General features: G+C 44.6%; 1 protein-coding gene across 1 annotated transcript in view; it reads right to left on the reverse strand.

Moving 5' to 3' along the window:
- Window positions 1-619: 619 nt before the first annotated feature.
- CPNE8 (copine 8) overlaps window positions 620-26450 on the reverse strand; it is a 172366-nt gene continuing 146535 nt past the window's right edge. The window contains exon 20 of the mRNA XM_075428246.1: window positions 620-670. Coding sequence (XP_075284361.1) covers window positions 626-670 — 45 coding nt within the window. The 3' untranslated portion in view covers window positions 620-625. The remainder of the gene's footprint in view (window positions 671-26450) is intronic.

Here is a 26450-nt window from a genome sequence, read left to right on the forward strand (position 1 = left end):
TGCCTGCTTCTCTGCTTGAGACCTTTATAAATTTTGCAATGACTATTGGACTAATACTAATTGCAGAACTGCTTCCTTTGGATCCCTTATTCTGAGGTAAGCGGAACACTATAGACTTCAGGGATAAACATGGTTCTGCCTAAGAAATTAGCGTCCCAGACTGAAGATGCTAAACCGCTAGAGGATGAGATTAAGGAGATGACATTGCATCTCTTGGATTCAAATATTGGAGACTTGCATTCTAGTCATGTGGGACAATGCCAGACTGGCTTCCAGTCATTTAAGTTTTGGGTCTGTGAGACAAAAGACACTGCCTTAGCAGGAGGCAAAAGCCTAAAAACCAGTGCAAGGGGGAGGAGGGAGACACATGCCAATTTAACAGGTGAATGCAGTGAAGCACGGCCATCAGTTGGTTTAAATCCAACTAGCAATGGGGTCAGACGGATCACAATTGAATCTGTTGACCTGACAGAAAATGTCTATAGGATATAGTGGATGATACATACCTCCTATAATTCTTTAATTTTTTCAACCATTTTGGACAATTTCAAAGATGTTTACAAAGATGGTGTCTTGCCTTCTACTATATTCTGTAAGTTTTGAGGCAACCTCTTCACAACCTTTTTCACTTTCTCCGTAATCTCTGAATTGTATCACTCCCATTGTGACTCTGGAAATAAACAAAAGGTGCATCTATTTAAGGAGAAGACATGAAAATAAATTTGAATTTTAACCCATATTCTTGTTCCTACACTTCTGAGAGGTTCTAAGAAGATCTGAAGATAATTTAAAATGGTCTTCAGAAAAGCAGAGCTTTTATTATCTGTATCTACTGCTGGATGGCATGGGAAATCCTTCGGAATGTAATGAAACATAAGACATAAAACTCACTGAGCCAGTGTAAGTCAGCATCTAATTAAATAAGCAGATTCACAATGGCAGGATGCCATTAAAAATCCAGACAGAAAACTTCTCAGTACTCTTGTTCTGCATTTCCTTTTGTTACTCTAGGTCTTCACTTAGGGAGTAATGGAAGTGAGCTGAATAATGAATACAGTTAATACAGTCTCCAGGAGCTTTCCTTCCAAGATTTCTTTCTGCTGAGCTGAACTGAAGGTCAAATAACTTCAGCATAGTGGAAAGTATCAAGATTATCCTTTTTAGACCCTTTTATTGAGTGCTATTTAATAGTGACAAGGCATAAGAATAGCTAAGGAGAAGTGGGATATTTTAAAGCTTTATTCTGCTTACAGCAAAGTGAGAAAATAATGCATTTCAGTTACCTGGGAAAATGGCAATAAAATAATAATTTTGCCAGTTTTAGGTGGTGTGGTGAATGGCTTGTAGACAACTGCTTTTTCCTTAATGGGTTCATCCCACTGATGGATGAAGATGAATTAAACGATCCAATTATTCCTCTGTTAACTGGGGGATCGTGGCTCATTACTGAGTATAACCAATACGGATTTCCATATATCTAGACCCTGGTGTGGAGCCCTGCCCTGGCCTGGGCACCTTGTTTCAGTGAAACCTGCAGTGTCATGATGGCAATGTACAGCCAGACAAAAGAGGTGCGCGCATATATATATATATATAACAATATACATTACATTTATGTTATGTATGCATGTAACATTTATAACTAACAACTATAACTAGTAGCTAGAACTATAGGGCAAAGGCTAAAGAAAATTACTTTATTCCTCCTTCACATTTTCTTCTGTGCCTTCAGCTGCGCAGGGAGCTCAGCTGCAGGTGTGAACAAGCATGGGCCAAGGAGAGGTTTATAAACAAGGACACAGGGGCTTGCTCTCACTAAGCTCATGGGAGGAGGGAGCATGAGGAGGCTTGGTGCTGGTACTGTTGAACCACTGAGTCAGGACTTGTGAGAAATGGACAGGAGGCACTGAAGGCTTAAATTGCAACCAGGAGGAACATTAATTGCTAATCTGGAGTGGGATAATTCACATGGGGGGATGTGATGCTGTCTCTGTACCCCCAAGATCTTACTGCAATGCCACAGAGCCTTCAATGTGACCAAGAACCAAGGGGATGTCATGAAGCATCATTTGTATATCATTGTTTCCAGAAAACAGTGTCTTCCTGGTCAATACGAATTTATGAAGTTTTTCACTTCTTTTTACACATTGACCAAAACAAATAACACATTACATTTCTCTCTCAGATTATGTTGTGCTTTGTACCTGATTTGCCCTTATATCTCTATGTTCACACTCCACTGTTATCGTACAAGCACTGTGCAAGCCTTGGAAAGCTTTTCTCCATTACTCCCATTTTCAGCAGATGTTCATATTTACCACTCTGTTGACCTTGTTAGCATTTTTACCATCGTGTAAACAGTTTGTACCCTGCTCAGACTATGAAGTTTATTTTGGCAAATATTTTAGCGAAGACTTTGTGTGAGTACGTGCCTACTAACCAGTGCACCAGAGAAAACTGCGTATTAAAAAAAAAGGATGAGAAATAGAAAGCATCATAAAGACAATGGGATTAAATAGTGAGCTTTTCAGTGATCTCATATAGATGGCATATTGAAAGTATACAGAGCTAGATATTAGGTCACATGTCTAGGGAGCTGCGTACAAGAATAGCACAAGCATATAAGGAGAAAATTAGAAAGCCCATGCATAAAATGTCATACAGCTAGCAAGGGACATGAAAGGTAACAAGAAAATACTCTAAATTTAGATTAAGAGTGAGAGGATTATAAAAGGAAGGGTTAGTCTTCTACTCAGAGGGAGAAAAAGCTATTTATAAATAGTATTGAGAAGACTGAAGTGTTTTGTTTCTTTTTGCTTCATCATTCCCTGGCAGGACCAGTGAGACAGTGTATGAATTCAGGTTAAAAGAGGAAATCAGCTGAGAGTAGGAATTAGTAAGTTAATTTTTGCCCCCCAAATTCTCTGGAGCTAATGAAATTCCACAGGGAATTTTGAAAGCCAGATGAAGCAAATCTGAGAGCAATTAGAGGCTTATCAACAAAACCTGGGGAGGATGGCTAAGGTTATGAGCTTGCTTATCTTTACAGTGGAGAACAGGGTGAACTGGGGAATTGCAGACTTGCCAGCTTACCCTCCCCTCTCACAACGGAGAGAAATAATCCAACCATTGGTAAACACCTAGAAGAAAACAAAGGGTAAGTAACAGCTAGCAGGGGTTTGTAGGGGGCGTATGATCTTTAGCAAAGGTCATTTCCGTTTACACCAGCACGACAGGCCACATGGACACTGGGAAGGAGGTAGGCACCATGTTTCAGAAAGGCTGTGACACTGAGCACCCACTTCTGCAGTTTCACGAGCTGGCTGCAGGAGCATGGTCTGGCCTCCATGGCCAGTGAGGACCCACCAGCTGGGATTTCCATGGACACCTCTCCTGGGCCCCATGTGACTCAGTGTTACTGCTGATGACTGGGATGATATACTAAGAACCAGTTTTATTCAATTTTCAAATAGCAGAGAGCTAGGAAAGGTCATGAGTGTACTGTGGGTGGGGTGAGATCTGAGAATGGTCCCAACTGAGCAAATCATCCTGCCAAAACGAAGTGTGTTTTCTGTAATGCCTTAAAGCTGGCTGGGATGTTATTGCTGTGCCAAAAGCCTGAGCACCAAGCTTGCATGGAAGGCAGAAGTCTCCTACAGAGTCCTGCAAAACTCCGTGTGGCCTCAGCACATTGCTCATGGACAAGGTGAGCTCAGCACCTTGCCTCCCCCACTCCTGCCTGGGTGTACCTACACTGCCAGCCTGGCTGACTCCTAGTTTATACCAGGACCTCAGCTCCCTGATCAGCCACACACCATACCTCTCACTTTGCTACCTGACCTCCACCTGCAGTGATCTGGCTAGTGCCCTTGGTGAGGAAACCTCAGCACGCAGGAGGAGCATCCTCTCCAGCGACCACCTGAGCCCTCTCTCCAGCTGACCTGGGGGCATGGAGATTTTCACCAAAATCTCCTCCTGCAACACAGTCAGCATGGAACAAGGAATGAGCATGACCAAGACAAGGCATGGTCTCCTGTGAGCACACTTTGCTGCGCAGAGGTCCTGTGGATGGGGCATGCCCATGCTGCGGGACCCTCTTTGCTCAGGAGGAGCTGTCAGCCCTGCATGTCCTCCAGCCACACCACTGCTGTGGGGACAGCCCCAGCATTGGACTCAGTGAGGCCTGAAAAGCATCTTAAAATGCAGGTTTAAATATATCTAATAATGGTTTTTACTAGAGCTTGGAGTTGCGTGTGATCTTTACATTTTACGTTTATTGCCATCTCCTCTGCTGACCGGCAGCTTTGTGTGTGGACAAGCATCTGCCCATGTCCATGGCAGAGGGGCACATTCCCAGAGCCAGTATGCTGCTGTGAAGCTGCTGCCGTCGAGAGCTGGAGGGAGGAAAGCTGGGCTCTGCTCCGCTTGCCAAGCTGCTTCGTGTTCTCACAAATTCCTTAGAAAAATAGTCAAACATTTCCAAGCTGCCCTGGAATAAACTTTCTAAACCTGATGCAAACTTTGAAAGATTTCAATCTTGAGGTGTCTTGAATTGATTTTTTTTTTTTTTTTTAATGTTAAGTTTCCACTACTGACCTAAAAAATCAGTCATTTAGACAGCCCCGCTCTGTGTAGGAAGGATAAAGCTTATCACAGAACCAAGCACAATTTTTCAGGGGCTGCTGGAAAGTGGAAAAGACTATGCTGATCACTCTGCTTGCCATTATAAATTCAGAGCACGCTTCTTTGACCTGTCCTCCTCTTAGGATAAGCGTAGCACATATGCAAACAGTAATAAATACCACCAACAAGCCAATGGAAAATAAACAGCTTGACCAACTAAACAACTTAAACTGAAGCATCCCTCTCTTCTGGGGAGAAGATGAAAGAACAAGTGACTGACAGCATGTTGGTCTCCTCACATTTCTCACTGAAGGGTATGGCATGGTGAAGTCCTGGACCAGCAGCAGCACTTTTGCTGTCCCCCCCCATTAGCAGTGGTTCTCCCCGAGGTGGCACATCATGGCCATCCATCCCCTGGTCACAAAGCACAGTGACACCAGCGCAGCCACATACTCTTTGGGGACACAGGTGAGGAGAAGACCAGCTCATCTCTGTCTGCTTTGCTGTGAACCCAAAGGAGCCCGGCACCATCTTGCGGGCCCAGGAGCCCAGGGCAGGGCTGCCGCACTGTTGGGTATGCAGTGCCCAGCACTGGACACGGGTGCAGGGTGGGCATGCCCCATGTCCAGAAGACATTTTCTAGTTGTTTATCACTGTCTCTGTTCAGAATAAGATTTATTCCCTTCTTCCTTCTATCTAGAAACCAAAGTTTTGTTAAAGGTGATTTTGAGCACTTGGTTAAAACTCCATGCCTGTGCTTAGTCTGTGTTAGGGGAAAGAAGATACTCAAATGGCTACAGGCGATACTCATCCTTACTGAAAACACTGCACAGTAGCGGGCATTACCAGAGCTGCGTGCCTCGAGGGTCTCTTGTACATTGTCCTGTGGAAAAACAGATCTCCAAAAATGCTAGCAAGAGGCTTCCTAAAACCTCAGAGTTATATAAATATCGGGATTCTGCTCATCTTTTTCATCCCAAACCCGCAAGGACAGAATTTAATACCTAAGGGCTGATGCCTATTTCTGCAGAAGTATAAATGGCCATTCCCAAAAATAAATGTGTGCTAAATATATCCCACAAGCTGAAGGAAACTTGTCAAGATGCATTTAAAATGGAAGTCTGATTTGAACAACAGAGTGGCCTGCAGTGTCTGACCCACGACTAAACACTGTACTAAATACTTCATCAAGATATGTTAAAACAGGAATGCACAGCTTGCCGTCAGCTTTTACTGAGTCAAGAGAGACTATTGCTATGGGTTTTTCTGCGTCGGGGATTCCAGTTTTCTCAGAAGCTTACCTCTCTCCCCATCCAAGCTCCTGAAGATTTTTCTTTTCTTTCAGTCTTTTAAAAATATAATTACAAAAATGAAAAAGCTAACAGATTTCAAACCACTTCAGGGCATTTTGCCTGTTAGAAACATGTTGACTTTTTAAACAAATGGCTTGCTTTCCCTGTAATTAGTTTTAAAAGATTCATTTTTGCCCTGACAGACAACAAACAGCTATTCTGCATCTGTCTCCGGATTCTAGAGCTTGACCTTAAGAAATAATACAACATTTTCTTGATTTGAAGAGTAACATACGCTTTTCCTCTTCCCCACCGAAGTGGATCCATGTATTTTTTTCTGCAGCCGATGTGTTTGCTGAGGCAGAACATGCCTTTTGCACGGTGTGATTACCTTTATGTGGGCAATTAGGCCACACCATTAACAATTAAATATTTTCAGAATTTTACATTTAAACAAGATAAAAATTAATGTGTATCCCCTTCCCCCTTACATGGTGGGGTACGTAGACCACAGCCAGTGAGTCCTCTTTTGCCATGGAGGTGCTGCCTTAGGCAGCTGCTGGCTTTTCACGTGGGCATCCTCAGGGAGATGCGGTCAGGCGACCAACCCAACCTTGTCCTCGGAAGCAGACACAGCCCACTGGTGATGCCAGCATGTGCTGATGGCCTTGTGTGGACCTGGTGGATGCTGAGTGTCCGGAGTTCATCGCTTTAATGAATTCAGTGAGTCTGCCAGTCTCCAGACCCCATCGGTCCTTCGGAAATTTCGGCAGACTTGTCCTCCTGGTCCTCTCTTTAGCCTTTTGTTTTCTTGTTCCTATTTCTTTATGAACATTCACAGGTACCTATAGAGCCCATCAGCGCAAACTCACACAGCGGGGACCTTTATACCATCTAGTGCCTTTTCTCTATGCTATTTTGAGGCAAAACAAGGAGATAGGCCCAAGTTTGTGGTAGATACCCAGGAGTCAAAGCCAAAGGGTGCAATGTTTTTTTGTTTACCTCTCCTGCCATCACTGCTTGGTGCTGCACCTCCTCCTTGGCATAACATCTGCTCCTGAGCTGCCAGTAAGCCCTAGCTTAGTTATGCGGCAGACTCATCGGTCTGAAGAAGCAGCATGTCTTGTTGGAATACACCACAGCCTACAAGTGTCGGTAACCAGTGTGCACATACAAGATCTCAAATCCCATTGTGAAAAGGTGTTTTGTAACATGGTGAAACTGCCCATGCTTGACAGGTTCGCAAAAAACACTCAGGGACAACAGCAACATCTTGGGATGCAAAATGCATGGGGTTTGCCTCAGACACTGGGGCTGAGTTGGAGGTTTCCCAAAAGGACACAGTCACTGCCATAATCAGCAATTTAACATTAGTTAATTTGTCGGGTAGGTGTGGAATGCTGTGAAGACCCCTTCGGAGTTGGATTTATCAGGCTTCTGCTCCTGAGGGCTTTGCTTTGCTCTCTGGGGCATTGGAGGACATTGTCACAGAGGCTTCTGAAGTAAAGTGCAGAATCCATAATAATAACAACACTCAAAATAGTCTCTTCCCCATCATGGTGGCAAAGGTACAGGACATGGGGAGGAGGAGCACAATAACCGGCACCAACATTTAAGTACATGAAACTGCGTTCAGCTGGCTCAGTTTCCTTCGCAGGGAAAAGATTTTGGCACCAAAGGAAGACATTATTGATTGATAAGAAAAATTTGCGAAATCTGCCTGCATTTCTGGTCCCCAGTCCCAAAATCACCTTGCACGTTGTGCCTGTCATGGTGGTAGCCTGGATTGTACCATGTTCTCCAGTGCCATGGCTGGGAAACACCCGCTTAAGGTAGGTGGTGAAACAGCTATAATTTTGTTGTAATTAACTTTGTATTTTCTTTTTGTTTCAAGACAGGATCAGACCCTCCAGATTTTTGTGCTCTGTCAGTGAGAAATTTGCTTGGGGAATATTGCTAGGGGAGACTCTGGATTTGTTGTAAGCAAATTAATAACCAGCAACATATACAGAATAATTCATTTGCTGAACAAACCCTATATGTCTTCACGGACAGTAAAATGGCTGGTAAAATGAAAAACACATAAAAATATACAAATGATCTAATGGAAAAGAACGAGTGCTTTAATAAAGCAGAGGTTTAGTGCATTGAGGAAATATTTATATTATTAAACATCAGTAAAGATGGGCTATATTACTTTGTTTAATTGTTCTTCAGTCAACTAGAGGATTACAATCTAATGCTCTGGCCAACTAACCTGGAGCATAAAAGCAGCGCTTTGCAGAGTGCAATTATTCTGTGCCTTGGGGTACCTCCTGGGGTCGGCACCAGCACAGCCCCTCTGGAAAGGCAGGGCAGGAAAAGGCAGGCACTGCTGTTTGCACGTTTCTCCAATTTCATGCAAATGAGCTCTTGCCAGCAATTAAGGACTGGCTAATGCACATCTGTGAGTTAGTATATTTTTTCCTATACTATTACTACTCCTTTTCTCACTGACCTGCAATGTAACATCCTGGGATCCTCCCTTGGCTCTGTCTGTGACTCCTCTCCATCCCTCTTAGGGCTCATGACCCACAGTCGCAGGGCAAAGGCTGTCGTAGATAGGTAGTGCCTGGTCAAAGGTGTCTGCCATGGGATGCTGAATGCTCATGGTACCTGTGAAAGTCCGAAACCAGCCTGCAGGTTTGCAGGGGGGAGGTAACATTGGCTTTCCCTCAGTCTTCCTGCAGCATCAGAAAAAATATTAAAATATCTTCCTTTTTTTTTTTTCCTCTGCAGCTCCTACTGTGGTTAAATTCCACACCGTGCAGAGGAATTTTGGCCACTAAAAGTAATGGAAAGGATAACAACAATCAGTATATTAATTATGTGCTAGGGAGTAATTTGAGATAGGTCCAGGACCAAAGCCAGAAAAGGACCAGCATTTCTTAGCTGTTAGATCCTTTTTCCTTTAGATTATTCACTGATGTTTTTAATATTAACAAATCCTATAAAAATAAACAAACCCATAAGCATTCTAGGTCTTCAAAATTCTAGATATAAATCTTCAGTGAGCCTGCAGTAACACCAGACCCCAAACAGTGACACCAAATAAAGCAATTTGCAATGTATGAGAAGAACCAGCAGCACATAAGCTGTGATTCCAGCATCAGATAAATATTTTCTCATGCTCATTATGCCCATCAGGCTTGCAGGAAACTTAGCCACGAGAAAAAATAAGCTGATGCTGTTGTTTCCACAAACTAGGAGCCAGAGAGACGGAAGGCAAGAGAGCAAGGGCTCAGGAATCAGATCCAAACGTTTTTTACGTGCTGTAGCAGCCAGGTGAGCAGGGGTGGGTGTTGCCCCAAGCACTGATGCTCAGCTGATAGCCCTCAGGGCAAGCTTGGCCACTTCCAGGGTGCTATATTTCTTCTGTCCCCGTGGTTCTCCTGGGGAAAGTCTCACAGCTCCAGCCCAGCTGTGTGGCTGTGACCAGGAGCCTGACCTCCCCATCTGCTCCTCATGCGTGCCTTTCCCCAAGGATGCTCGTACAGCCCTGCTAATCACCTATATCCTGTTAATCTGCTATGGTGGAAGACATTCTGTGGCCATCACGGGCTCTCATTTAAGGGGGTTAAAAATTAGCAGATGACCATGGGATCTGCAGAATAAAGAGGCATTTTGGCAGAGCGCTGGGAGTGTTGCCCAGGGGGGCAGCTGACTGCTGCGAGATGGGGAAGGCAGCATCGTCACCCAAATGTCAACACTCCCATCCCAGGCAGTTCAGTACTTCCCTTAAACTAGCACACTCTGGGTTTAAAGAAAGGATCAGTAAGTGGCATTTTGGATTAAAATTACAAACTATTTCTGAAAAAGACCTTCTGTAAAGAGTAAATGCAGCCAGTGGTCTCGGTGGGAGCTAGGAAATATCGACAGGCATAGTTCCAACAATCGTTATGGAAAGATTCAAACAGCAAACCTCTTCCTGGTAAGCTCTTCTATCCCATTTTGTGCTTTAGCAACAGTTGGGCACATCTGATTCACGATCTGGCTTTAAACTCAGTGATGGCTTAGAGGCTATATAGATTTCTTTGTTACTGGTGCCTGCTGTCGCAGGAGACGGTGACGTGACTTCGTTTGCTAGCCTGTGTAACAGCTGATAGTACGACGCTGCATCTCACTTGGTGAATCAGGGCATGGAGCACATTGGGCACGGTTTATATGAGCTCTGGGGAGACTTGCAGAGCTGCTATGGATGCTTTTCCTCCATTTTCTCACTTCCACCTTGCTGGAGCATTCAGATTTGTATCTCATTGACCGCTTGTTAAATACGTTTGTGTGAGATAGCAGAGGGCTTTGGAGGGAAACTGCAGGGTGTTGTGGGTGCTTGAGCCTTCTTTTCTTTTCTTTCACTCATGTTCTCCAATTTCCCTGCTGTTCTACTGTTCTGTGGACAAGGTGGTGATGACAGTGCTAAGAAAAAGAGATCTGTGGTAATCGAAAGGGTTGGGAATTGCAGCAGTGGTGAAGACAAAAACACTCGAATATTGTCTTATCTTGCTGTCTTAAACACTGCCACAATTCACTAGCATGGATTTAACTGCTTTTTATTCCTTGTAGCTGGACATATATCTAGACTTCAGAAACAACAGAGGACTTAAAGCCTGAAGTGCATGCTTAAGGAGCCTCCAGTGTAACAGAAGTCTAGAAAATATATTCATGCTTTAAATTAAATTTGGAAGTATGGTCCACGCCTATCTTTTATTTCCCACAATAAGCATTATGCAGTACAACTGAGCTTTTGCTGGAATCTAATTTTTAATCGTCACAGACAAGATAAAAATTTTCCCAATTTTCGGCTCACGCACAGCCCGGCCCCCTTTCGCGGCAGTCTCCTCTCCGTGCCTCCGCTGCGGCGTCGCATTTAGGGAGGCACTGCTGCCCGTGAGTCAGCCGCCCAGCACTCCTGGCTTCGCTGTCGGGAAAAGCAGCTCCCCCCCACCTGAGTTTTCATGTTCCCAGTGAAAGAACATGTCTTCAGTGGCAGACTGAAAGAAGACATTTTCTTATTCCAAGGAAAAGCCAGGCACCTGAGGCCCTGGGTGTGAGGCAAGCCCCACAGGCACAGAAGCAGTACAGGCATCCCAAAGGCATCTTCCAGCGTGTTATCCCTTTTCCAGCTGTTATTTTTTTTCTCTGTCTCTCTCCTTCTATCTAGGATGTGAACCTGAGGGAAGAGAAACCTGTTCATGAACGAGGCTGGAGCCAAGATGCTGACCTGTGCTGCCACTGTGGCTGGCTTGCATGAAAGGACAGATGGATGGGGTCATGGGGCCCTGGTCCATCCATGGCATCTCTGTCCCCTTCGCCCACACTGTGCCGCTGCTGCTGTCCCAGCCTTTGGAAAGCGGACAGGAGGGGAGCAGGGGATAAAGCTGGTGATGGACCATGAAAGCAGAGGGAGAAGGAAAGACCCTCAGCCACAGAGCGAGGATGAGGAGCTAAAAAACAGTCCTGGCCAAGAGTTCTATGTGTGCCACGTCAATGCAAACCAGGGCCAAGAAATCACAACAGATTTTTTTCCTGTGGAAGAAAAATATTTTTCCTATCAATGTGCAGCTTAGTGAGCTAAGATCTTAGTTGCCTACCATGGGAAGGGTGAATGATGGAAATGACCCTTTAGGAATCTAAAACTTGCAGGAAATCAAGGTGTTTCCCCATGGATTTTTAAACACAAGGAGACTGCCCACAATTTAAAGCAGTTCTCCAGGCCTCCAAGGTATGAGCATGCTCAGGGAAAGCAGGGCAGAGCATCACACCAGGCCTCAGCCAAATGCAGCAGGTGAAGAGGAAGCAAGAGCTTATTAAGAGAGGGCATTGAGCAGTGAGTTCAGGGAGGCTCCCTTCGTGCTTATGCATTTGGGGAACTTTGAAGAACTACAGGGGAAAATTACTGAGAAAACTGACTCCAAAGAGTTTTGCAGCTCCAGCATTTAAGGTCAAGAAAAAACAGGAAACTAACATTGTCTCGTAAATCTTTAAGATGTCAGTAAATAAATGATGTGGTTTTCAGAACTGTAAAGCATCTCGTACCTTCTGCTGACTTCAGCTGGAGCACTGGGTGCTCAGCGCTTCTGGAAATAAAATAATTTGTTTGCCAAGACTCGGAAGGAGAAGCTGAGAAGACTGACTTGAAGTTCTTGTTCTTACAAATATGAATATGAAGCAGGATATAAAAATATGAACTGAATATGAATTGAAGCAGAATATGAAACTTAAATCAGTAGTGCTCCCTCAGGAAGATCGTTATTTGGAAGAAAAGAAAAAGTGCACATAAAGACAAATTTGTGAACACCGTAGCAAAGGAGGATGGATGGAACTTGCTTGGCATTATTATTGTTTCCTGTCTTAGACATGGTCTGCCTCTGCCTTCACTTTGTGGTATTTGTAGTAGTTTGGCATTGAACTAATTGCTTCCAGCCCTGGGGGCTGTCACGAAAATGTAGGCAGTGCTAATGCCTTAACTGTTAATTAACATGATAGCAAAGCAGTTAAGGAAGGGACTAAAATGTCAAACAGTGGAGATAACCGAGTATGGAAAATGCCACGCTCCTGAGCAGTGAGAGGGGCAGGGGGGGGCTGGCATGGATGGCAGAGGAGAGGGGCTCCGCCGTGGACCTCGGGCTGCCCTCGCCCATCATGGCCATGGCAGGAGCCTCCACCAGCCTGCTCCTTGCAGCGCGGCAGAGATGCTGAGGAGTACTGCACAGCTCTTGGTTTCTGTGATGGGATTCTGTCAAGGGTTACACTTAACAGATAAAAAAATCTTAAGCAATGAGAAAATGTGGAAATTGTGTTAAAATACAGCAGGGGTTAGAAAAGCGTTTCACAGAAACTGATGTTTTCCACATGATTTTTTTTTCCCCTGTAATATACCACTGGAAAACAAAATCCCTTGGTCAGTTAACCTGAAATATTCTTGATTCATTTCCCTTTCACTGCAGTGTCCCAGGAATCGAGAAAAATCTTGAAATGGGACATGAGAGAGGTAAACCCATGGTGTGTTAGTGCTAAAAGGAAGTAAAAAGAGTGTGAGATCCTAAAATATTATTTATCTAACATGATGCCCATTGGGAAAGGCAGAGATTGATGCTTGATGAAGTGAAAACATTTTGTCCTGGCTGACGTAAAAAAATAAGTTCAGGAATATTTGATGCATTGATTCCCTGGTTCTAATTTGGAATGGAAAAAAGTGTAAAAATGAGAGGACTTCCCACAATACAAAAATATTAGGATGATTTTGCTGTTGTTCCTTCAGAAGACTAATGCTTTCTTTTTCTGATCAGTAATTCACACATTTTAATACAAACATCCTGATAGAAAAATGTTTACATAGTTATTAATTTTAATAAGGGATTTCATAGTACTAATCTTCTACTACAGAGCACCACTCAGAATCACTTTATTATACAGTTTGCCTAGCAAAGGATTTCATCATGCAAAAGTGAGAAAAGCCTAAATGCACTGTTCTGATGAGAAGAGAAAAATAAGATTCAAAGGCTGAACAAGATCACAGATAATGCAGCTGAGATATCTGTTATGAACTTGTACAGAGTTTGCTTGTTAATGCATTGCAAAGAGCTTTACAAGGGGAAGATGATATCAGTGTTATAGGCAAGGGAGGTGAAGTGGAACGCAGTGAGTGACTCTCTTTCGCTCATCCTGCAAGCCAAGAGCATAGCTCAGACTCATCAGGTGCAGCTGAACGCACCTTTTGCAAGACTAGATCCTTCTCTTTTGTGACATGACACGATGCCCAGAGTCGCTTTTCTCTCTGGACCCCGACACAAGACATGAGTCAGTATGACGATAACCAGTGATTCATCATATGGACATTTTCCTTAAATCAAGCTATGCGTTGCGTTAATTTTTCTGCAAACCTATTTGGCAATGTGTTGTGAAGCCTTGACAAGTGCCTAAGAGATAAGCCACACTCAAGCTGTGATTCCACATTCCTTGTCCTGGGGTACTATCTGCAGTGATTTATTGTGCACAGCTCAGTTACCTGTGTGATCACTGGGCTTTAAATGCCAAAACACCAACACATCCCGCTAGTTCCAGCCATCGTCAAGGGAAAAGGGATTTAATGAATTTGAGAACTGGATGCGATAATACTGTAAATTTAGGGACAGGAGGGATCACTGTGATGTTAGCTGACCTAATTGTTAGTTGACACAGATTCCCTCAGTATCAGCAACACATGAAAGTTCTCTGCTTACTCCATAACTGGTCGCTGTCAGACCACGAACTTGCAGCTGAACCCAAGAGCATCTTTTGGAGCAAGGCTGCGTGGCACTGTGCTCAAAGATGCCGTGCTGTTCTGTTTCCAGCACTGAATGAACGTTTGATTTTTGAAACCTTAATTCTCAGTCTTGTTTAGAACTGTGATTTCTTCTTACAAACCTCCAGACCAAGGTGAGCCTGTGAAATACACTTCCATTTCTATGCTCTGTAATATAGCGTAAGGTTCCTAGCCCAGAATTACATCATGTGAAACATTATTGCCATTTCTAAAAAAAATTATTTATGTGTATTTGCCTATTTTCTCTTTTGGTCATCTATGCAGAATTGTTTTTCTAGGCTAAAAGTGTTTTCCTGAAATGTACCAACTTTTTTTGCAGTACGTACGTCAACAGATCGGCTCCTGCCTCCCACTTTCCCTCTGGGACCTCACAGACTGGGGCTGCGACAGCCGGGCTGAGTGCTGGGGCAATCCCAGACATCTGCCTGCTGAGTAGGGAACTGAAGATGCTCCATTTTGCATAACCTTTGCTGTCGGGTCAAAAGTACTTTTTGTTTTGTTTTGTTTTTGAAGCCAGACGTGGTTGTGCTTCTGGGGCACTGCTCGCATTTAAACCTCCCACTTAGGAATGTATTTGGTTTTGTTTTGGTGGGCATATTGTTTAGTAAAATTTGCTCAGCAACAACTAACTTTCCCATCCAGCTATGCTTTTTATTTTATTTCTCATTGCTGTGGGATTTCACATGATGTGTATTTTCATGGGATTAATATCAATATATCAATGTGATGTTCTAAATCCCTAACGCATCTCAGCTCATTAAGTACCTTAATTCATTTTGTAAGAATGCCTTTTGCCTTCTACTCAGAAGATACACCCATATGTGTATCATCATTTGTAGGCTGTTCTCAACCCCAGAGCACAGAAGAATTCTCCTGCCATTTAAAATCCCACTCAAAAGTAATGGCTCGTATACCTACATGCTAATATTTTTCTGGTAGATCAGCTTACGATGTGCCCACTGTATAAAGCAAGCTGAAATCTCTGCCTTAGCATCAGGCTGTCACTAATTGTTTTTCTATGTGTTTGCTAAAATTACTTTGTCCTCATTTCCAGTATCTGTTTCAGAACACAATATTAGTTCGTTTAATTTGTGTGTCACAAACCAATCTCATGGTGAACATTGCTTTGCAAGTTTATTGAGATAATGTTTGTCATAAGAGCTTTGTCCTGCTGTTATCTTTGGTTTTTTGTTTTTTTTTTTAATGGTAGAACTGTCACTTTCAGAAGGTGAATTGCTTTGACTGTAAATATAAGAATTTGCCCCTTGTGCTGAATACATTTGGGTCTTATTGTGATTGCTGTCTTGTTCAGGGCTTCTGGACCTACCTGTGTGTTCACTCTGGGTTCTGTCTTTGTCCTTAGATGCACATGAGTGCTGCTGCTGCCTGCCATCCCTTGTGTTTGGGAATCACATCACAGCTTTGCTTCTGCAGTGATTCCAGTCAAGTCTCTTTCTGACAGTACCTTGCTGTGTCCAGCTGACTTGTAATACTCCAAATAGTTTCAGTTCTACTTAGTCCATGTAGTAACATGGCTCATACTGTGTGCGTCCCTTAGCATCAGGCTCGGCCATGTCTGATGGCTTGATGGCTTTGGCTCTCCACAAGCAGGCGTGCTGGGAAACCTGTGGGAGTGCAAGGATTTTAATGGGATTTAAAATAAGTGAAGAGCCCCAGTGCCTCTTCAGATACTTAAATAACATTGAAATCTGTCTTCTGACATTAGTTCTTCTCATTAAAATGGTTTTGGGAATGTCGTTATCGCACACATATCCTCTCCTAAGCCTTGAAAGCTCCCAGTCATCTTCTCAGCTGCTCTGTCACCTGAGACTTTGGACTGAGCAGTTCAGAGGACCTCATTGCTCCCTTTTTATCTGAAGGCTGACCTGACTTTGGAGTAGCAGATAGGGGAAGTAACGCACAATGAGCTCATCGGACGCTGAACTCTGTTCCTTCTATCAAGCACTATCTATGTTGCTTTGCTCCATTTTTAGCCCTTTCACTGTGATCACTGTCTTTGTTGAGCTGGGGAAAATTCCTCTTGTGTCCCATTACCCCCAGTTTGAAGACTGCTCCTGGAAGCAGGTGCCTGTGGCGTCCTCTCAGTGGGTACCTTGGCTCCTCTGGGGATTTGACCAATGCCAATCTTCCCCCCACTCTGGAGATGACAACCATGGGTAGAGGATCCGTGTTTTTCCTCCCATCATAGGTTTTGCGTAAGGCAAACATAAAGGAGCCAAGGAGGAAAAGTCTTTAAGTCTACGTAGGCAAAGAGCATGCTCTCCCTTAACCTTACATCACGTAATTTTTAAAACTGAACTTCTTTAAGTACTTGTTAATGCACCCTTTTTTTTAGCTATTCTTGGAAACATACTTGTTATTTCCAGTAGCCTTTTAAAAGCACTGAACCCAGGATTCAGATAAACGATGGTAGTCTACGAAGTGAATCCGGGCTGTCAGAAGGTGTAGCAAGCTCTTTATTAACTCATCTTTGCTCACCAGACTGGGGCCAACTGCAGACTTTCCCAGGAACACGTCTAAGTTTCTTTTTTTTTTTCTTTTTCCATTCTCCAGGTTATTGATAAAGATCTTGAATAGCGCTAACCTAGACAGGGTTCTTGTGGGACTCCATGAGATACGCATGGTTGAAGCTGTTGTGAGTGCACATCTCCCAAGCTGCAGAGAGGAGCTGGTGGCTTTTGAGGGTCTGTATGGTCAGGTTTACCTTTAGATTAGCAAGTGAGAATTAGTAACAGAGTGGATGCTGTACCTACACTTGCACATCTCTCCCTACACTGGGAAAGTCACTGTGCCCATCTCAGAAGGATGCTGCTGCCATGATGGAGAGCAGCATGTGCTGCAGGACATGCACACTCCAAAGTTGCAAAGTACGTGAAAGAAAAATGGTCTGAGTGTTGCCCTCCCTCTTCAAATTACAGAGCGAAATGTGCAGGTAACACTGAAAGTGCCCCATAGCAGAGGTTGGCCTGGGTAGCCCTTTCCTTGTTGTAAAATTCAGCGTGGGCTTTTCCAGTAACATGGCTCAGCCATGTGTGCCCCAAGACCCTGAGTGGCTGCTGGCTCTGACACTGGCTGCACCTCTCTGCTTCTGCCTAGGGCTTTCTGACCCCAGCACTCACCTGTCCCATCCCTCTATGATCCCCAGTGGTCTGAAGAGCAGCTAATTGAAACAAAATTCTGTTTTGCTGGACTTACTAACTATCGGGCAGACAGAAGTGGATCATAGAATCAATCATAGAATCATAGGTTGGAAAAGACCTTTAAGATCATGAAGTCCAGCCATCCACCCAACACCGCCATAAATGGATATTATAGCTCGTTCTACTCAAGTTATTTTTGAGATCCTGGAAAAATTATGGCAGCCCCAAAACTCTATTCTGGTAGACCTGAAGATTGAATTTGGTGTTAATATTCTGACAAAAGAAATTGTTCTTTCTGATGTTGTTCATAATGATTCATGAAGACTGTGGCCGCTGGGAGACAGAAGCCAGCAGAAGGCCAAAAGGTCCTACTGGGACCTGAAAGAAGTGACTTCTGAAGCACTCCAAATGGTTAACAGAAACTTTGAATGGGTTCCAGAAAGAGTGGGGTTGCTCCTGAAAATGAAGAGCCAAGGTAGAGTTGTGGTGTTGAAGGGATCCCCTTCTGACCTCTGTCACTGTGACAAAATAAAAAAGGCATGTGCAACCTTTGGAATCCCTTGTGAGTTATGAGTGACATCTGCTCACAAAGGGCCAGATGAAACCCTGAGGATCAAAGCAGAATATGAAGGAGATGGATCAGCAGGCATGGTGGTGTCAGGTTGGCAGTTGGACTTCATGATCTCAGAGGTCTTTTCCAGCCTTCATGATTTTATAATTCTATAATCCAGACCTCAGCAAGAGGTGAAGAAATCACCACACGGCACCCTCTGAGGGTGATGGAGCACTGGAACAGGCTGCCCAGGGAGGTTGTGGAGTCTCATTCTCTGGAGATATTCAAGAGCTGTGTGGACAAGGTCCTGTGCAGCCTGCTGTAGGTGACCCTGCTTCGGCAGGGGGTTGGACTAGATGACCCACAGAGGTCCCTTCCAACCCCTACCATTCTGTGATTCTGTGATCCCCAAGTGGGGACATGGGATGGAGGCTGCTTCAGCATCACATGAATGAGTCAGCCTCCCATGTCAGAGCACTTTTCTCAATTTAGATGTACCAAGCTACGTTGTGCCCAGCCTCTGTGGGCACAAGAGCCATTTGCTTTATTGCTGGTTCTCTGATGCCCTCCTGTGACTTACCACAGGTGACTGACAGCACTGCTGGGGCACTGGTGAGCAAGGAGGAGCTTTGTCATGAAGGGAAACATTTCCACAGCATGAGCAGACAAGCAATATAAATTGCTTTAGAAACATCATTGTCAGCACTATGCTCCAGAGCTTGGCCCACACGTGATGCTTGTATCATTGAGGTATTGCCCAAATGATTTTGGAATCAAGGTCTCTGAATGTATCTTACCTTAATTAATATACGTTAGGGGCTAAGATGGTACTCACATTATTACTAAATTCTGTTCATTTAAGTAACGGGTCTTAGTACTGAAGGTCCCTCTTGCTAGCCACTAAGGCAAGAGGTGATGATTTTCTTTTCAAAGTGAAATCTTACGAATGTACCACAAACGGCGTGATGAGACTCCTAAAATAAACCTCCTCAATCACTGCCTGAAGTGGGAGCACGACAGCGGCCAGGTGTTCACCCTGTTTGGCTTACCTTGTCTCTGGCTGCTGTTTTCTTGCTGCACTTTCAAACAGGTTAATAGTGAACATACAGAGCAAGCCATGGAGGGGAAGAAATGGTATTTTATTATCATTATTAATTATTTTCATTATGATAGCTGATAGCAGCTGAGGCACAGAATGGGTCCCTGCTGGGGAAGGCACTCTGCAGACACAACAGAAAGGCAATCCCTGCCCCTAGCAGCTTAAACATTAAGCAAAAATATTACGAGAGCAGAGACTAGGTCTCAGTGTCAGAAAGCTCTACTTTCCTTCTGCAACTGTGAAAACATGAAAATCAAAGCTTATTGCCTGACAGATGTTTCCATAAAGCAATAAAATGAGCAAGGAAAAAAGCAGTCTTGCATGAAGACAACAATTTCCCTTTGGATACTTGATTGCTGCTTCACCAGGAGGTGTTCCATGTCCCTCTCCATTTCCCTGACTGGCAGCCGTTCCTTTCTGTGAGCAATTTCTTGAAGCCAAAGAGGAAGAGCCTTGGGACAAGAAAATCTTTTGAGTGGGAAAAATCCACGACACACCTCTTCAACCCTGCACGTGCTCTGCAACCTCATCTGCCTCCAGCAGGGAAACTGCTCCCAAGGGGCTGTTTCAATACTCAAGAAAAATAACTTTCCCATGGCCTCTGCAAGGCCATGTGTCAGAATTGCTCCAAATATTTTATTAACAGGACAATGCCCACCTGCAGTGTAATGCTGAGGTCCAAAGCCAGCTCTTGGCCTCTCCATACCAGCAACGACACTTATGTAAGGGTGACTCATGCCCTGAGCAGCTAAAGCTCTCAGATGCTATTTTCTCCTCAATAGTAGTACATACAAGATAAGATCTGATTTTGGAGCTGAAACTGCTTATTACATCCTCCAGTATTTCTGTGGCCAGCAGGGAAAAGGCAGTAATGCAAATTTCTGTTTTGTGGTAAAAAAAGAAGAAAGCTTCATTTAGTAATACCCATGTATTTGTTAAACATTTATCACTTTGCTCCTTCTCAGAACTAGTTCTCATCAATTTATCATATGCCTTACATTTTGCTATCTACATTTTCTTACTTTTGGTAAATCTTTTAAAGGTGACCTGAAAAGGTAAAAAACCAATCACCAGCCACTTTGCAAGTTGGTGTCTGGGTGTCCGAATGCCTCTGCTCTTCAGCACTGGGAAAAATGTGTCTGAAAACCCCAATTCCTCTCTTCCAATGGCAGCACCCCTGTCCTTGGCCACCACCCCCCCCCTCTCTGTCAGGTGGTGTCCTCACCTGGACAGCCAGCCACTGAAGTGAGAACTTGGGGAGGTGGAGGAGGACAGCTTTGGGTATCTCCCTCTGCCTCCTCTGCCCACCTTGGTTGCCAGGTGGTGGGCAGCATTGGCTGGGGGCACACAGCCATGCGCATGGGGGCTGGAGCCATCCAGGGTCCATCTGTGATGAACCACAGCAGCGGTACCTCCTGTCTGGATAGGGGATTGGGGTGTTTGCCAAACACTGTGAGCGGCTCCTCTGACTCTCAGCTCAGAGCCTGGGACAGTCTGCCAAAGCCTTGCTGATCCCTGTCCACGAGAAGCCCCCCGGCTTCCCCCCATGGTTAACCAACTTCTCCCAGGTCCATGGGTGCAGTGGGCACCCAGAAAGCCAGGCATCACTCCATGTCCCTTGGTGGCACGTGGACATGGGGCAGTGGAACCCTCTCCCCATGCTGGCATGGGGACAGGTGGAACACGACACGCTTCCCATGCCTATCATCCCAAAGGGTTTCACACTGCACCAGATTCCAGCTTTGAAGATTTAAGAGCAGGCTGGCTGCTACACCCCGCCACGGAGGAGTTGTTTCTTTACAATGTATGTTTTATTTATAGATTAACATTAGCATTTGCAAGAAGAATGACTTAGGCTCTGAGTTATCGCTTGCTATTAACCTGAAATTATTGAGTGCCTGAAATTCGTGAGGAAACCCAGTGAGCAGAAACTATCAGAAAAATGTTGCTCTCCTTTCCTTGAAGCACAAAGAGTAAACAACTTCCTCCCTTTGGAGGTCTGTGCAAAACCACGGAAATGTCGAACGAAAGAGTCAGGCAATCGTCTTTTTAAAGGATCACAAACATCCAATTTCCACCTCATTTGTGTAAAGCGCTTAATATATATTGCATATCATGTACATTATCAGATTCCTTATGCCATTAATAACTGATTTTTAATCCTGCAGATCCCGCAGGCCTCCATCGTATGTTACAGCCCTTGCTCCTGTGGAACTATTTCTCTCCAGCAACAGTGCAGCAATCTTGGCTTTTGTTTGACCAGGCTTTGAGGGGCCTAGGGAAAAAAAATAAGTCCCCGTTCAGCTGTGCAGAGCTGGGCATGGGCATGGGGAAGGGCTGCAATGGCTGCCTTGCCCCACTGCTGTGGGGCCAGCCCCGCTCCCATCCCCAACCGGGGATTTTGGTGCTGGCTTGCGGGTAGCTTAGGACATAGGGCAGGGCTCGTCTTGGCAAGCTTAGACACCTACAATGTAGGCATCTTCTTAATCTGATTGCCTAGGTCCCTCCTTCACCCCACCTGGGCGCCAGCTGCCATGAGCAGAGGTGGCTGAATGGTCAATAAACAGATGGGCTGAGCTGCTCCCCCGTCTTTCTCTGTGGTACCAGGGAGAACTTCACTGGCTAGCTCACAAGAGATGGCCAACTTTTTTTTAGGTGTCTAAACAATCCGGCATGAAGTTTAGGCTGTGAGGAGGAGGGCAGTCCTCATACCTCCAGGGTAGCCCCTGCAATTACGCAGAAGGCCACTTGCTGTCCCTGAGCCCAGAAATCAGGGCTAGACGAGGGAAGGAAGCTTACTCTTATCATTTAACCTCCACATCTGAAACGCAATATTTTTAGTGCTTCATTTTCAAGTATTCTTCCTCTTCATTCAGCCAAATCAGGACTAATCACTTGCATTTATGTAGCAACTTTCAGATAGAAGAAGTCTAAAATGCTTTACAGATCCAAGATGGCTATTTACATTGCTTTTTATTTAATCGTCCTTACGCTCTGCTTAGGGACAAACCGTTATCAATCAATCCTTTCTCCGCTTATGAACTTTCATGATCTGTGACTGACAACTTTAATAATCTTCTTCATGAAGCCTAGGAAGCATCCAGAGTAGCACCTAAACGGTCCCCAGGAGCTGTAATTAAAATTAAGCCGCCCATGTGTTGCTTTGATTACAACAGGGCAGGCCAGCTTAACCTTCAATTTATGCTGACTTGAAAGATGGCTCATACAGAGAACCTGTATGCCAGGCATAGATTTGAATTAATTATGCTGATTCTCTGGTTTTATTTTACTATCTGATTAGGCTTACAAATGAAATCACAGTCCCATCCTTCACAAGAGCTTTGGTGCGAATGCCAAGCCCTAGCAGCCCGCTGTGGGGTACCTGCCTGTTCCCATCCATTCTCCAGCACCGGGGATGTGCCTGGGCATCTGCGGGAGGTGGTGCCCTGTCACGCACCCACTGCCGAGCTATTGCTGGCCGCAGACACAAAGCTTCTAATTTGATCACATAACTAACGGGCTGCAAATGTGTACTGAGCACGAGCAACCCCGGCAAACTCAGCTCAGCCTGATCCACTCTTTCCTCCCGCTTCTTACAAACGGAGCAGGCTTTTTGGTGTTCCTTGCCTTCCAGCTGCACAGAATAGGCTCTTAATTAGTGTCAACAATATCTGAAAAACTAATCAGAAAATACAGTTTCTTATGTGAGGTCATTTTCTAACTTCTGTGTACTGAAATATAGCTTCACATAGGGCATTTTGCATAAATTAAGCCAGGTGTCTCTCATGTCATAGAGTTTGAAAAGCCAGAACTGAAAGGTGGTGGATGCTTTTCAGCAAGGCTATAATTTGGTTATAGTCACTTTTAGAGAATGTCAAAACAGAGTTACGAAACTTTCTCCCCCCCAGCAAATTTACCAAACCCTCTGGTACCAGATGAACGGCGCATAGCATAGCTTCTTATCAACCTGCTTGTGTAACTTGTTAACAATTATATTTTCAGAGGTTTATTTCCTTTTCCTTCCTAAAAGCCTGTATCCTGTCACCAACTGAACTACAGTCTCCCTCACACAGTATTGTCTTCCCATAGATTGGCAAAGTACAGCAAGTTAGGGGATTTCTTCAAATACCTGTTTTTCCTCTGAAAAAATAATATCATTTGACAGCAGCAAAGATATGCCATGTACTTTTGCTGCACCTGTGATAGATCCAGCCTGTGTTTTTCATTGGCATCTTGTAACACAACACAGACGAACAGCTACTATGCTCTTTTAATGGTAAGTACGGTACAAAATACGGTTGTGCTCTCTTTCTTGCTGCCTCTCATTAGTCCATGAACAGATGTGTAGGCTGAGATCAGAAAATACAGTTTAACTAGAATTGAATGACTGCCAGTGCCTATGACCATGTCTATGTTGTTCCTGCTGCTGTTGATCCCTGGGGTACCGCTGTCCCCAACTGCCCAGCTCGAGCGACCGCCTTGCCAGGGTGAAGCCGGCCCTCGCACCTCTTTGCTAGGCAGCAGTCAGGTGTCCTGACTTGGCCAAATGGAGAAGGAGAAATCCTCATCCCTCTTTGCATCTGCAAAGTAGCATGGGGTAGCGATGGACCCCCTTGAGAGTAAGGGCTCCTTGTGAGGAGACCACAGCACCAGCGTGGACTCAGAGGCACACAGGGCTCTTGTAAAGGATAGGAAATAGCGGCCAGGTCCAGCTTATTCCTCACATACAGGTTTTAAAGTTTATCCTTAAACTGAAGGCTTTTCCAGACACTGCTTTTGCAAGTAAAGGTTGTTGATGTGATAATTTCTGCTGCTCTTCTGCTGAACTGAGGATGTCCTTATGGAGAATTACTTCCCATCTCCTGCAAGGTTTTTGGTCCGGCACCCAGGCAGCTCCTTCAAACACCTACTTAAAATGTCTGCTGCAAAGGTGGCAGAACACCTAATGTTTTGGTCGACAGTATTTGGAGAATTCAAGCCTAAAATTCCTCTCCCCTGTCAACTTCAGGCATTGAGCTCTTGCAGCAAGAGCCACAGTGCTGGAGTTGGAGTAGGTCTTGCTCTGAAAAGGGGGATGAGGAATTTGCCAGATATTTGGCTTATCCTGCACTGTCTTCTGGGAGTTTTAGGAAGGCTTTGTATGTGTTGTCTGAGCTTTACTTCCTCGTTTCCACAAATTATCAAACTGCCAATCTTCATATTGCTGGTGAAATCCTATTAAAATGTTTCAAATTATCATTACAAATTGAATCTTCTCTCACATGTCTCATGTACTATGAATGGTATTTTATTAATGCTGCAATATTTCAGGTCTAGAATTAAAGCCAGAAGGGTTGGTGTAGTAATTAGCCCTTGAAATAATTTTATCTGCAGTGCTTTGATGTCATTTAATATTTGTGGAGTTAATGACAGAGCTCTTCCTAGCAGCATTTCTGTCTCTGCATCATTTTGATGCCATTTGAAATGGCAATTGGTTTAGCTGGGAAAGGACTGGGTCCAAATTGTCCACAGTAGCTGAGGAATGTCTTTGGACAGTGATAATAAAGGTAAGGAAAGAAGAAGGGCCAGGTTTTGCCTTGCTTACAGAGAGCCTGGGACACACGATCACCCTCACATCCTGCGTAGGACAGAGCATCTCCAGGGGAGAGGGACAGTGGCAGGAGAGGAAAGATGCAAAGAAGGGGCTGAGAGAGTGGTATGCCAGTCTGTGAGGTTGTCCCGGGGGCTCGAGCATCCCCTGTGCACTGCAATGGCAAGAGAGGAGCCCAGAGCTTGTCTTTGCCTCAGCTGTATGTGACCTTCCAAAGATGTTTCTCAGTGACTGGGTACAATCCTGCACCTTCTGGGACCACCTTACCTGCATGCATCACCTTTCTGCTAAATCCTAATCAATGGCAGCTCAGACCATGTCCCATTTCTAGGGCAGCTTCTCAGAAAAGTTCCCTTCGATGCTGACTTGACCTCTAGAAGACTCAGCCACAAAATCACAACTAATGGGTAAACGATAAATTTCAAAGAGGAACTTAAACAAGCAAGGCTGTGCAGGGAGGAGGAGAGAGAAGAACCACAGCCTCACACCGATTTTGGAAGCATGAATTATCCCCAGGGGCAAACACATCACTAGCAGCTGCTAGTGTTTCCGGAGGGAGGCAGATGCTAGCCCCTCTTCCTGCCTGAATCCCAACTACGTGGTGGTTCAGGGAGGGTGGGAAACTGGCTTAGGAGCTTTGCAGGCATGCTGGTTGGAAAGGACTTCCGGAGGCGTCCAGCCCAGCCTCAAGAACAAGTGGGTCAAGATGCAGCCAGGCCCATCAAGTCTTTGTCTACCTGAATCTTGCGGATCTCCATGGACAGTGCTTCCACAACCTCTCTGGGCAGCCTCTTCACCACTGTTCTGCTGAAGAGAGTGCAGCCTTACCACAGGTGACGTGCTGGGCAAGGGGGCTTGGTGTGTCCTCTGCCACCAGTGAGCATCTCCTGCCGCTGCCAGCATGGAGGTGGGGATTACACCACGGAGGGATTTCACTCTGCTGCTTTGAATAGTGAACCACAGCTGGTTTGATTGCTAAAGCCGTTCTGCACCACTGTTGGGAAGCACACCTCTTGGAGATGGTCTAGAGACACAGTCTTTTTTTCCCCTTGATGTCAGTAGAAGCTAAAGCTGCAGTTGTTACCATTAATTACCTGAATATATGTCTTGTTCGGGTGGATTAAGTTCTAATTTGCCTCCTGCTGTGACAGTGAAGTGTTAAGAAGAGAAAGTGCATTGTGAAGCACCACACAGAGCCAAGGTAGATGTGGGAGGTCAGTTCATAGCTCAGGTCCTTTTGAAATCTTTTAGGTTTCCTTTTCATAACTCAAATCAATATGGCTGTTTTCATGGCTGCTTTTATTATGCAGTTGCTTCCCTTCTAGAGCACTTAAAGCATCACTAGTGTGCAGCTGATAGGCTGATGATAACTACTAAGTGACAGATTAGTGTATGTAACAGCTCTTAGACAAAGAAAGTGGGAAAACCAAACAAAACAGAATTAAGTCAATTGGCTTCAAGAAACAGATTTCAGTGGCCAAAGAAAGATAATAGATAATAGCTTGTGCAAAAATAGTTTAAAAGAATAAATAGTTCAGAAGAATTGTCAGTTCCGTGTAGAAAACACTGTTACGATAGAACTGGAAACTCTACCAGCATGTAGGCAGAGTGGAAATTGCAGCAGAAGATCAGTTTGGATAAATTCCAGTTCTTCAGTGAACTCATACAAGAAAAAAGTACAGAGAAAATGGGCATGAGGTCAAGTGAATAAGGATGAATAACAAAGGACAGCATACGCTGGAGGGGAGAAAATCAAGTTCAAGTGAAAAAGAAATAAAGAATAGCAAA

Source organism: Opisthocomus hoazin, chromosome 8, assembly GCF_030867145.1.
Source record: "Opisthocomus hoazin isolate bOpiHoa1 chromosome 8, bOpiHoa1.hap1, whole genome shotgun sequence".
Lineage (NCBI taxonomy): Eukaryota > Metazoa > Chordata > Aves > Opisthocomiformes > Opisthocomidae > Opisthocomus > Opisthocomus hoazin.